Source organism: Atractosteus spatula, chromosome 9 (genome assembly GCF_055471065.1).
Source record: "Atractosteus spatula isolate fAtrSpa1 chromosome 9, fAtrSpa1.hap1, whole genome shotgun sequence".
Taxonomy (NCBI): Eukaryota; Metazoa; Chordata; class Actinopteri; order Semionotiformes; family Lepisosteidae; genus Atractosteus; species Atractosteus spatula.
Genome location: NC_142714.1, coordinates 16,528,088 through 16,540,750, shown reverse-complemented (window position 1 = coordinate 16,540,750; position 12,663 = coordinate 16,528,088). Strand labels below are relative to the sequence as shown.

The 12,663-nt window shown below is 35.9% G+C and overlaps 2 protein-coding genes across 6 annotated transcripts; both read right to left on the bottom strand.

Moving 5' to 3' along the window:
• Nucleotides 1–2,063: 2,063 nt before the first annotated feature.
• On the bottom strand, nt 2,064–5,731 carry LOC148828297 (fibrinogen-like protein 1-like protein). 5 transcript variants are annotated; one of them, XM_088925569.1, is made up of 4 exons: nt 5,621–5,731; nt 5,202–5,250; nt 4,085–4,246; nt 2,064–2,995 (listed from the first exon to the last, which is right to left on the bottom strand). In XM_088925569.1, the coding sequence occupies exons 3-4, from the start codon at nt 4,227–4,229 to the stop codon at nt 2,301–2,303; spliced, it is 840 nt and encodes a 279-aa protein (XP_088781695.1). In that variant the 5' UTR covers nt 4,230–4,246; nt 5,202–5,250; nt 5,621–5,731; the 3' UTR covers nt 2,064–2,300. The 5 variants fall into 5 exon arrangements, with proteins under 5 accessions (XP_088781695.1, XP_088781693.1, XP_088781694.1 ...); XM_088925567.1 differs by having other exon boundaries at nt 4,085–5,250; nt 5,621–5,730; XM_088925568.1 differs by lacking the exon at nt 5,202–5,250 and having other exon boundaries at nt 5,621–5,730.
• Nucleotides 5,732–7,632: 1,901 nt separating this feature from the next.
• Nucleotides 7,633–11,853, bottom strand: emc7b (ER membrane protein complex subunit 7b). Its single transcript, XM_088925587.1, has 5 exons — nt 11,438–11,853; nt 10,790–10,909; nt 9,999–10,137; nt 9,439–9,519; nt 7,633–8,382 (listed from the first exon to the last, which is right to left on the bottom strand). Exons 1-5 carry the CDS (start codon nt 11,665–11,667, stop codon nt 8,233–8,235), a joined length of 720 nt encoding a protein of 239 aa, XP_088781713.1. The 5' UTR covers nt 11,668–11,853; the 3' UTR covers nt 7,633–8,232.
• Nucleotides 11,854–12,663: the final 810 nt, after the last annotated feature.

Here is a 12,663-nt window from a genome sequence, read left to right as displayed (position 1 = left end):
ACTGTACGAATACATTTGGAACCACAATCACTTCTAATTCCATTATGCTCTAAGGGGCCAATAAATAAAACATGGTTAACCATTCACCAGTGTAGAGTAAATTTCCACTGGAGACCTTTTTGTTGAGCAGGAGTTTATTGTATATTTAGCCAAAGAGAAGCACCCTCCCTGCAATTAGGAGGATGGTTCTAACAAGAAAAGTTATAGCTGACCTTTTATACACCTACTTGATAAGGAATACAAAGAGCTTAAGTCTCAAAAAGAAAAAACTTAAATCTCATTTGATTTCTATTGGTTAAGCAAACTTCTACTTTAATCATAAGATGTCCACATAACTGAGCTATATCAGTGTTTTCTAAAATCAGGTAGTTGCAATTGGCCTTCTACACAAAAACAATTCTTTGGGATTCTTAAAACAAGCCTTCTTTGTGTCTGCAGGCCCCTGGTTTTATCAACAGCAGGTACATTTAATGTTGCAGATGGTGTTTTGCTGAACATAGTGTACAGAGAAAGAATTTAACCCTTCACTGGAATGTGTCTACAATGATGCTACAGTATGTAAGACAAAACATAACTATGATGTCACCTTACCTGCATGTACTGGTAACCACAGCCTCTTCACTCTGTAACTATTTGTTTTCATAGGACACCCTGTAGAGCTTCTTCAGCCTGAGGAGGTGTTGTTCCAACCCTTCTCAATTATTGCAGGACTGACACTTGAAAATACAGTAATATCTGCAACAACAGCAGCCTGGATTTCCTGTAAATGTATGGCATTGTTTGCAAGCACCATTTCATAAATTGCAGCCACCCTGTTTAGCATTGAAATCCTTGTCTCGGCCACCAGAGTGGGGGTTTCTGTTAATTCTTTTAAGGAACACACTACATTTCTGATGGACAAAAAGGATGACTCCATAAATATCAGAAGACAGAAAACTCCACATATAGATTTCATACAGTAATGTTTTACTGTGTATTGAAGTTATATGTGATCTCTTTCCTATTCTCAAGTATGAATTTTGTAACAATTGATGCTACAGTTGAACAAGTCAAATTAGACTACAACCTTTGGGCAGCCTTGCACAATGACAGACCATGATTTAGCATATAGTCAACAATGGCTGTCTGTATTTTATTTGGCACCTGAGCTCTCTGCTGTTGTTCTCTACCTCTTTGAGCAGCTCTTCCACCCTGGGCTTATACCTCTTATACAGTATGTGATTATGAACTGAGTGATAATTTCAACTTTGAGAAATATTATCTGCATGTGTGTAATAGGGTGTTACATTAAAGTAATTGTAATCAAATGGGAGCAAATGACTGAGTTTTGTTTGACCAGATCTAACTGATTTTTGTGTAATCTTTAGATCTTTGTTTTTACTGCTTTGCCGATCAAGTGTTTGGTATTTGGATTTTGAAAATGTGTTTGTTTTGCTTATTTGGGTTTTTGGTTTTGATAATGTTGTGATGTGGATGTGAACCACAGTTGCATTTAAATTGTCTTAGCAATCAAGAAAAACTGTAATTGTGCAACTAATTCTGCTGATAGCATTTCTCATATTCTCAGTCACACTGTTTCAAAACAAAAGCATAACTACCAGATTAGGACTAATTAAGATGTCAAAGAAGTTAAATTGAATAGCAAACACAGACTGAAGTCTGAAGTCTGTGTTTTCCAAAGCTTAAGTTCTCTTGATTTGTCTCTTATTTTTGTTATTGGCAGTTTTTCGGGGCATTCCAGTCCAGTATCTGCAAATTTCTGTTCCAAATGTACCTCAATTTGATTGAATCCCAGACCCAATATTTTCCCAACTGAAAGTTAATCTGAATTATCTTGAAAAATACTTAAAGATCTCATTAACAAGATCATTTGTTCTATTAATGGTTCAGCTACATAGTCAAAAATCCAACAGGACTTGAATCGAGCACTGGGGTTACAAGGACCCGGACTAGAAAGCCCTACTCCACACTTATAAATTGATTATGATTAATCTGATTGATCTCCATGATGGTGCTTCATCTCAAAATGTGACTATTTTAGAAGAAAACAAATACACTTGTTGGGGTTTCAATTTTAATGTTGTAGTTAACTATTAAATTAAAAATGAACTGCTCCATATCTTTTGACAGAACTGTAAACAATATCAGAAATTAAGAACAAGGAAGGAAACATTTCAAGCCTTGCCTTCTCTACCAGCACACATATCAAACCAAACAGGAGAGAAGTTCAAACATTTGTAGTTTTACTGTTCAATCCAGAGTAAATGGCTTTCTGATAATGGAAGGTTGAATGAATAAAGTTACAGTTCATCCCGTTGACAGCTTCCCGTTTTGATGACTTTAACACGATCCGTGGGCCTCACCATCATCCAAGCATATTTGCAGATGTGCTCTTTGTTGCAATCTTTCTGCCAGTAGATGACATTACGTCTGTTCAAATTAGCACCAGCACAGGCATCGTACCACCAGCCACCTCCGGGTACCCCGAGATACTCCAGTTTGGCACAATTCTGGTAAAAGTTATCATTGTCTCGGTCCTTGGTTGTGAACTTCTGGTTGTCATGTAGGTAAGCCTCTGTGTCCTGGCTCAAGGCATCCACAGCTGTGCCCTCGAACAGTCCCAGACGGATCTTGTACTGGGATTCCTCACTTTCCACACGGAAGGGATCATACTCTCCAAACTTGGTGACTGCATCCTTGTCTACAAGCTTGATCCCAAGTTTGTACTGCCCGCCCTTGTTGGTCAGCTGGTACAGGTACTCGTTTCCTAGCCAGTGGTCACTAGTGATTGACCCAAAGCCCATCTTGTAATCTTGCCACGTCCTGTCGAAGTCCACGCTGCTGTTGACTGTGATGTGCTGCACCACGGTCCAGCCCCCACTCTGCATATCACAGAACACCACGAGGGCAGACTTTGTAGGCTGGATCATATAGATACCATCCCTAGCCTGGCCTCCTGAACTCTCCCAGATCTCAAAGCAGTCACTTGGGTAGTCTGAATTAAGGATGAAAAAATCATTAAGATGTGTCGTGCTCTTTGGCAAAACTGGTGGTGGATTTTAGTATTTCAAATGCACCTACAGCATAAAGTAGAGAAAATACATTTCCTTAATATTAATATGTCAATGTTAAAAGATTACACCTGTAGATACTCTCCTATATCCTTCTGTTTCATTTAAACTTTCCATTTCTCATTGATCTTGCAGGGAGTATAATGTATTTCACTAGTTTTCGGTGTATTTTTTCCTCATGATATCCAACCATCAGTTTTAATCTGATATAGGGTCAGGGCGGAGCCACAGCGTATCCTGGGAAGCAACAGAAGGTCACACCCCAGATAGGATAAAAAAAGAAAATCATATCTACTTCAATTATTTTTACAAAACAGTATCACAGCTTATAATAACAGAATTATAACTAACTTCAAAACAGAGGGATACACCTTCTTCAAAGAAAAGGTTGTCTAGTCCCCAAAAATGTTATGCTGAAATTGGACGGTTACTATCTCAATACCCTGTATATCTCCCATCTCCATAAATGCTTCAGATCTGGAATTATCATTGTTGATGACAATTCTTTTGAAAGCTGTCAAGTACTTTATGACTACATTAAGCAATAAGTGAAGTTTGACCTCTTGTCCAGAATACAAATCAAAGTATTGCTTCCACGTTGTGTATGTTGTTTGACCTATAGCCCACATTAAAAACCAACACAGTTGACATGAAACAATGTATTACTTCCATCTTTGACTTTTAGCAGAGACAAAACAACTTGAGCGAAAAATTTCAAAGCAATGTCAGTCATATTGTTAACTGTACAGCAATCACATGACTGAGATGCCTGTTTCAGAATTAAGGGAGTTTAAAAAAAATAGAATTATTGCTTCTAGTAGCAACTGGGACAATCACGTATGACAAATTATAACACACTTATTTTCTGAATAAAACCTGAAATATACAGGTAAAGAAGAAAGAATATGACATAAAATGTGGACTGCCTCGTCCAAGGCGTCTTGTTTTTAAGCAGTGCATTTATGTAAAAGTATAACAAACATGATTCTTCAAAAGCCTGTGTAGTTCCTTACCTTTCTGGTCCAGGTTCAAAACAAGTTTGTATTCCTCTGGATTAAGAAGGTGCACATTTTCTGCAGGAGGAAGTTCTGTTTGAGTCCCCACCAGACAAAGCAGTGACACTAACAGAGCCCACTGCCAGTAGCAATTAGTTTTCATCTTTCCAAAGCCTCCTGCTAACAAGTGAAAATTCAGTAAAGCAAAACAGTATTGTGCACAACAAGATTAAGAACATAAAGATGGTTAAAATGAGGGAAGTCAATTAAACCCAATTAGCCTTCTTGCTAGAATGTATATTGATGTAATCCACATCTTTCTTGAAAGAAGCCAAGATTTTGGCTTCAATAAGGTTTTAGCTTGTTCCATACTCCCACAAGCCTTTGTATACAGTAAATATGTGCCTCCAGTTCTCAGGATTTAAAAGCACTTCCAAGTACTGTAGCTTTCCCTTGTGATCTCTGGATTGTGGTGCACTGTTGGGGATGAAGAAGCCCACTGGGTTGACTTTGACAGTGTCAGTATACAGTACTTGGATCAGGTCCCGTTTTAGTTTTCTCTGTCTATATCTAAAAGCTTCAGCTCTTTTAATCTGTCAAAGTGTTGCAGCAGTCTGGACTGAATTCAAAGTTTTAACATCTTTTTTCATAACATGTTGATGAAAACTGCACTCAAGTTTCTAAATGAGGTCTTAATAGTGCACTGCAAAAAATTAACAGGTCTGCTCTTCACAACACAGATTTGTTGAAGTGAAACATGTCTCGATGAAAAGAGGTTTCAGAGGACCTCTGAAGAAGAGCTGTCCATACTCATAAGGCAAGAAAGGGTTACAAAAGCATTTCTGAAGCTTAGGCCTCCATCAATCCACTGTCAGACAGTGTACAAGGAAGAAATTCAGTATCACTGCAACTCTCTGTAGGAGCCATCATCCATCAGAAATCACTGCAACAGTGAGTCATACAATGCTCAAGGATGTGTCAAAACCCTATGTTAACAGCTAAGGGTCTGCAGCTGTCTCTTGCTCTGGCTAATATCTGTGCTCCTGGGTCCAAAATGAGATATACACTGAACAAGAGTATTGTGTCCACGAAAGAAAGCACTGCTGTACACAAAACACATTGCCGCCTGTCTCACGTTTGCCAAAGACCACCTTGACGTTCCACAATGCTACTGGAATAATGTTCTGTGGACAGATGAGACAAAAAAACATATTTTCTAAGGTAACTTTTGAGGGTTTCATAATGTTTTTAAATCATAACACGGAGGAGATTTGAAATTAAGCAAATATGTAATACCCATTCTACAAATATAAATGTAAGTTAAGAAATTCCTTGTACATTAAAAGTCTCCAAAAGTTAAAAAAATAGTGAAATTCCAGGTGCAATGAAACAAACATCTGTACTATAGAATTATATCCTATGCAATAAACACATGGAGCAGATGTCTCACTTTTACAAATGTAAGCTTCAGGCTGTCATAATAAATAGTTTTACCAACTGGCAAAAAATAATAAAGGGTTTGCGTATAGAAACAAAACATTGAAGTAATCCTACCTGCACTAGTACTTCTCCTGGAGTGTTAAGAGTTACTGATTGAACTGGCTAAACAGTTTGTGACAAATCTCAGGCCGGCAGGAATACTGTACTTTGACTGCAGCTTACGTGACAGCAAACACCGGAGTCCAAGCTGGCTATCAGAAACTCAGAGTCCAACAATTTGGCTTCATCTACACACTGCTCTACCCTAATTAGTACTGGACTTTAATCGAGTGGTACTCTAAGACTCATAACTCAGGTAAAGGGTTAAAGCATGACTTATGTACTGCAGACATGTTGCATATGGGGTGACATCTTTTTTATGATAAATATCATGTTGGAACTATTAGTGAACCTAATTAGTTACTTTCCTGTTAAGATAGGTTTATTACAGCCACAGAATTGATAGCTTAACTCTTTATCATTCTTACTCTACGCAAATAATAGATTATTGTTGCACCTGAGCCTTTGCAACAAATAAAAATGAACTGAAGAAAATAATGAAGGACTTCTGAAACCACAGGCCTATTTAGAAATAGTTATCAGCCATTCAAATCAACATGTCAATGTTTCTAACATTACTACGTATCCTTTTAAAAAATGCTCTTGATTAAAAAAAGATTAATTTAAGAGGTCACTAAAATGAAACAAGCAAATAATTGCCTCATATAGTCAAGAGAGCTACTCTTTTCAATTAATTTTCTAGTTCTCCAGCCACTTAAGACCTTTCTATATTTTTTCCTGCAAAGCAAGGGATTTCGGTTCTGTTGCAGAACTTCTCGAAGAACTGAATTATGTCCATGCTTATTTGGAGCTGCAATGTTTTACAATGGATGCAGTATCAGCCATTCCACTGCCACTGTGTTTCACTGGCCCTTTACCAAACACCCTTAAGCACAAAGATAAAACAAGAACACAACACCTGCAGAATAGCAAAGAGTTATACTTGAGAGGGAGTAAGGCTACTACTTTATACCTGCAACCTAAAAGCCCATTTTCAAGTAAATGTTCAGTTTTAGTAGTAGTAGTTTTGATCAACTGATGTTTTTGTTCTACTGACGGTGTGTTCTGCCTACCGTTCAAGGTAAAATACATCAGATCCCAATAAAGAGCAAGAAAATACTCCTGGTCAAAAAGGGCAATTTTAATTTCAGAACCAAAACATGCATCCTGCACACAAGAAAATTAGACAAAATTCAGCAAGACATTAATATCAGTTGCTAAAACGTTACAGTGTTAAGAACTTGTATCTTGAACTGTACTTCCATATAGTGAACATTAGTTTTTCCCCAAGTACAAAATAATGAATATATGTTCTCAAGCAAATGGACTAAAATACACAGTAAGAAACTTTTGTGTCTAACAAAATTTTAAGTCAGTGTTTACTGAGTGGGTTTTGCATTCCTATGTCCCAAAGTCACTCACATTCAGTTATGCTTGAGGTAAAGAAATTCAAATAAGAGCAGTGACTGTTTAAAATGAGACACTGACAAGGGCATTGCCTTTATGTGAAGCACAGTTAATGATCTTTTGCAAAATGTAAGACTTTAGTCATCATGGCATAGCAGCAGATTCATTTCTTTCTATGAGATGAAACTAGGGCAAGGTGAATATGTATATTTCTTTCCATTTCTTTCCATGAAAGAAAATCAAACTTCTGAACTCAATCTAATTACTAAGCATACATTTCCATGATTACTGTGAATTTGTGGCAATTATTAGTGCTGAGGTTTTCCAATACTCGGTATCTCAACCCTTTAAGATACATAATATTCACCTTACTGTATCAAAGTCTTTGCATCAAATCCAGTTTATATCAATGTTATCCAAGACGTTCTCCTCAAGAAATTTACACATAAGAACACATTCTGAGATACCACAGATATGAAAGTCTTAGGAATATATTCCATGTATATGATATTTCAGCACTACATCATAAAGACAGTGTTATCTGTTCTATGATATGTATTAGTTGCATATCATGCAGGTGATGGGATAAAATTGAACATCAAAACAAAAGGCAGACAGTATGATCATCACAATTTTTATTATCTTTGTATTTAAATAACATTTGCTCTTTACATTCTAGAATTAAAAAGTGTTGTTTTAATTTATAATAATCTAATGCAATGCAGGCAAGGTAAAGTTTCTATAATGAATATTCAGATCATGAGCTCTTACTCATGTAGGTGTGGCTTTATAACAGTATTATCAATTTCCAAAGAACTAATTCTAAAAGTAGGTCATTTTTAACAGAAAAATCAAGAAGGTTATTGGACCTACTGTGGTATAAAACAGGGTGATGCTTATTTTGTAGGGAATCCAATATATAATGTGCATATCTAATTGAAATAAAAAATAACAAGGCATTCACAGTAAAACAAGCAAACAGGCATTTCATTAAAAGCAATAAAGTATCCAGCTTTGTTGAAGGGAACAATCACACCAGATTTGTTCTTGACCTCTAAGCTTCCCTTATTGCTTAACAGTTGCAGAAGTTGTGTTTTTGCAAATATTTTACTCAAGAAATTAGGCTGGGACGTGAACAATAATTTAGAAAAATGGAAAAACACAAAACTCAATAAATGGTAATGCCAGGCAGTGCATTTACATTCCTTTTTAAAACACTACTACCTCCTCTTTACTGGACCACTCTTCCCACTCTTACTGCTGCTCCCAGATTTGCCAGACGTTTTGGAAGAAAACAGTTTTGTCATGAATTCAGATACATCTGGCAGCTCGTGATTGGGGTTGAGCATATTCATGGATTGCTCCATCTCCTGAAATTTAACACAGATTGTTTGGCGTTTTAGATTTCACACAACATAGAGGCAAGTGAGGCTTCTTAAAAGAGTGTGCTCGTCCAACTTGTTTTGATTTAAAATGAGAGTTAAAGGTTTTTCAAAAATCTTTTTCTAAAATGAAGTATAAAGAGGAAGAGGGTTCGAGAAAAAATAAGCTAATGCACATTTAATAATAGTGCACTTTACAATTCTTAATCTGTCTCAATAATATCATGGAATCAGTGAAAACGATATCACTCTGACTCACTTGTCATTACAGAAAACTATCTTAAGAGTCAAAAGTAAAACATGTTTAATAGTGTAACATTAAAAAGCCTACTTTAAGGACATTAGTACCTTATAAAATTCAATTTTGTCTGAATTCTCAGCACCACTTGCTTATGTTAGTTGTTCTTTCATACTCTGGACAGTGTCTAGCTAGGACACCAAACTGAAGAGACAAATACTGTAGAAATACTGTAAATACACTGTTTGAAGTTTTCCAATTTGGATATGTATTCATCCGAGTGCATAAAATCTGCATGATAAGCACCACTTTCTTATGTTAGTTGTTCTTTCATACTCTGGACAATGTCTAGCTAGGACACCAAACTGAAGAGACAAATACTGTAGAAATACTGTAAATACGCTGTTTGAAGTTTTCCAATTTGGATATGTATTCATCTGAGTGCATAAAATCTGCATGACATTCCAAAAATAGCTTATTTAAGCTATGACCACATAGCCTTTGCTAAAAGCCCAAGTTATAGCTTAAGTGACACTAGAAAACCAGATCTTATACAAGTTTTAACTGTTACTTTTATATCTGACTAGGAATCACATTCTATAACCTGGAAAACTGTTTTTGATTGTCACGTAAATGTTCAAGGCTTGCATTTGTCAAAAACAAGTTGAACATTTAAAGTGAAGACAAGCTGTAGTTTACAAAAAGAAGACTTGACTGTCTTTTCAAATAAAGTGTTGGCAAAAAAAGTAGATTGTATTGAGAGGGATGGCACACAAAAATCTAATGCGAACAGAAGCTGAACTCACCCGTCTCATCTCTGGATCATTAGTATTCACAACCTTCGGCAGCAAGACGATAATCAACAAAGGAAGAACCATCATCATGACCTGGAAGAGACCAACAAATAATAAAGTATTGCTAGAAAATCAAAAAGCAGGTCTCAGAAACACCAATCAGATCAGTTATTTGTTTCTATGAACTACTAACAATTTCTGTCAATTAATGTCAAATGAATGCTTACACACTAAATCCTGGCAATCTACAGTTGAAGATTCAGCAACATGCTAGCAATTTAAATGTACAATGTAATTATTAAATAAATCAGTGGCATTTGATTTGCATTATTCTTAAATTTACAATCTTGCATTAAGAGCAAGATTTGAAAAGATAGGTTTCTAAGAAGTATGTAAGTTATTTTTGATGTCCAAATTACAATCTTAGATTCTCAACTCCCTTTTCATTTTTCTTGTATCCAATAAAAGCAGTGAAGTTTCTAACTAATCCTTTATGTTTTAAAGGGATCATTGAGCTACTGCTGCTCAACTTCAAAACATTTAAGCTACTTGTACTTTAGAAGGAAATATACCATTGGATTCATGAGGAAATCTGTCCATCCCCAGGTCTCCCGCTTCATAAAATAAGAGTGTGGGCCAGTAGATTTCATTTGAAGAGGGTATGGCAGACGCAGTACTTCAGACGTCTTTATGAAGTTTACCACTCTAGCCCTGGAATTCAGAAAGGCTAAGTTACAGGCCCCCTTCACATATCTTTTACAGAAAGCTGTAGAATAACTGCTACTATTGAATTGATTATATTAATAATTAAAGATAAAAAACAAATACTACAGCCGCTAGTTCTTTTTTAAATTTAAAAAGGTTTTCTTAAGTAAAAGAAAAAATACTATCTCTGAATCACCCACATTGAGAAAAATTAACTTACTTTATACTTCTAACACCTTAAACCCATCAAAGGGATTGAGGTAAAGGGTATGGTCAATTTTATAACACTTTATGCGGTGGTAACCTCAGTTGATCAGAATGCATGTCAAACAATCGGAGTATCTGAAGTTACTGAAAAAAAAATCACTAAAAATAATTGCAAGTCGATTCAGTGCAAGGTTAGGAGGTAAGTAGATACATGGCAGTTAACAGCAAGTGACAAGTGCACATTGTTTTAACCTGACTCACTCTTTATTCCAAGATAAATTAAAAACTGAAAGGTTTATATAAAAATATTCTGCCTTACTGAAACAACATGAAGGGTATACACTAGAATTGAATGAAAAGGAACAAATGCAATCATTAGAATGATTTTTGGAGCTTCTTCAAATAATTTTAGCTTATTCATTGGGGTGCTGACATTTTTGGTACACATTACCTCATTTTGCCTTTGGATGTAATGTCCACTCGAACTGGATCAAATCTGTATGATGGTGAAATGATCTCGACTACATAGGATCCTGAAGGAACATCATTCACAGTAAAACTTCCATCAATTCTAGAGAGAGAAAAAATATAAACATAAGGTTAAGCTAGCTGCAATACAACACACCACATATATAGCTATTAATAATTGAAGTACAGTATAATCAATTAATAGTAATTCATTATGTCGTGTATTGCTTAAAATTGAGTTCAAATAGGTATTATGGAGCTTTTAAGTAAGATGCACTTCATAACCTTGACATGTTTGGTTCTGCACCTACTGTAAGTGTCCTACAGCAATGAATTCTACCACATTTGTGTTATGAAAACACTAATGCTAAGTTAACTAAACTTAACTGGTACTACTGTCAAATAAATGCATTTTTTAAAATAGAAGTAATCATATTAAAGGTACACTATTTTACTATGTTCAGAGACAGAAAGAAATAGTGCAATAAAATAAACGAAACAAAACAGAGCACTTAAAGTGAATTAGTGCATCTATACTGTACATAAATTCGCTATTTACACTAATCATCACAGTAGCCGGTTCGATTAATAAAAACATGAAATCGATAAAGAACCAGATGAATTGACTCACTTCAAAAAGCCGACGTGTTCTTCTCCCTCGACAAGCACACGAGCAGTGGAGATCCAGTCCTGTGTTTTTACTCCTGGCACCACAGCACGGCCTTCAATCTTGAACCGATCTCCGTTTGCTACAGCACCGGCAGCTCCAGGCCCAGGCTCCGGCTCACTGAAGCTCCAGGACACCGAGACCAGAGCCTGGAAAACAAGCCATACCAGCGAGTCTCTACAACACAGCAGCATGATGAAACTCAGAAAGCCGATTCTCTTAATTCAGCTGAAATACGCACAATTACACTACCTTAAAGACTATTAATTCCTAGTAATGACTGATAGATATGTATATACTACGCTACATTTATATCATTGATGGCAGTCCTTCCTCTCTTTTTAAAAGGGACGCACGTACCGTACGACAAAACTTTATTGAAAACCAACGTGAAAGAACAAAACGATTCGGAAATACAGAGGCGGTTACATGCGTACTTAGGAACAAAAAAGAAGAATTACACAATCTTTGTAAAACTACTAAGTTAAACAGGAAACGCAACTCAAAGCCACAAAAAAAATTATTATAGTGTAGTTCTCAGACAAACCGAAGATCTTTATATTTTATTACACACAGCTCCACGGCCCTATATTCTCAAAATGGTTAATCGTTTATAATGTAAAGATTTAAAAGCTAAACAAAACTAGTACGAGAGCTATCTTATTTACACGTAGTTGAAACACTGTGATACAACTTTCGATTTTTCGTCAATACGTTGTTGCCATTAATGCAGACGTTTAACGCGATCACATAAACTTTCAAACTTTCAAGTTTCACGGAATTTGTTCAGATGCATACTAGATTTGCTTCTAGGCTGCCAAGTAACAAAATAATCATTGTCAAAAGACTACGAATAAAAACGTCAACTTAACTCACAGTAGTCATTTGATAGTCACAGAAATACAAAAAACGTTTATCACATCAAAAATGCATTACAAAACTGAGTTGGTATTAATTATCCATTTCTTCTAGTGAACAAGTACCGGTAATACTGTCAATATGGTCAGCTGAACTACTTAATTCTTTATGCAACACATGAATTAATTTGAACTTCCAACAACTTTCCCTTACTTATGTTTTCAATAAATTTCCTTAATACTCCGAGAAATATATATCAATGCGAAGCTCCTAAATAGCATGGCAGTTTCCTTCGCCAATATATTTATTGGTTTCTCGTAAACCTCAAGCTT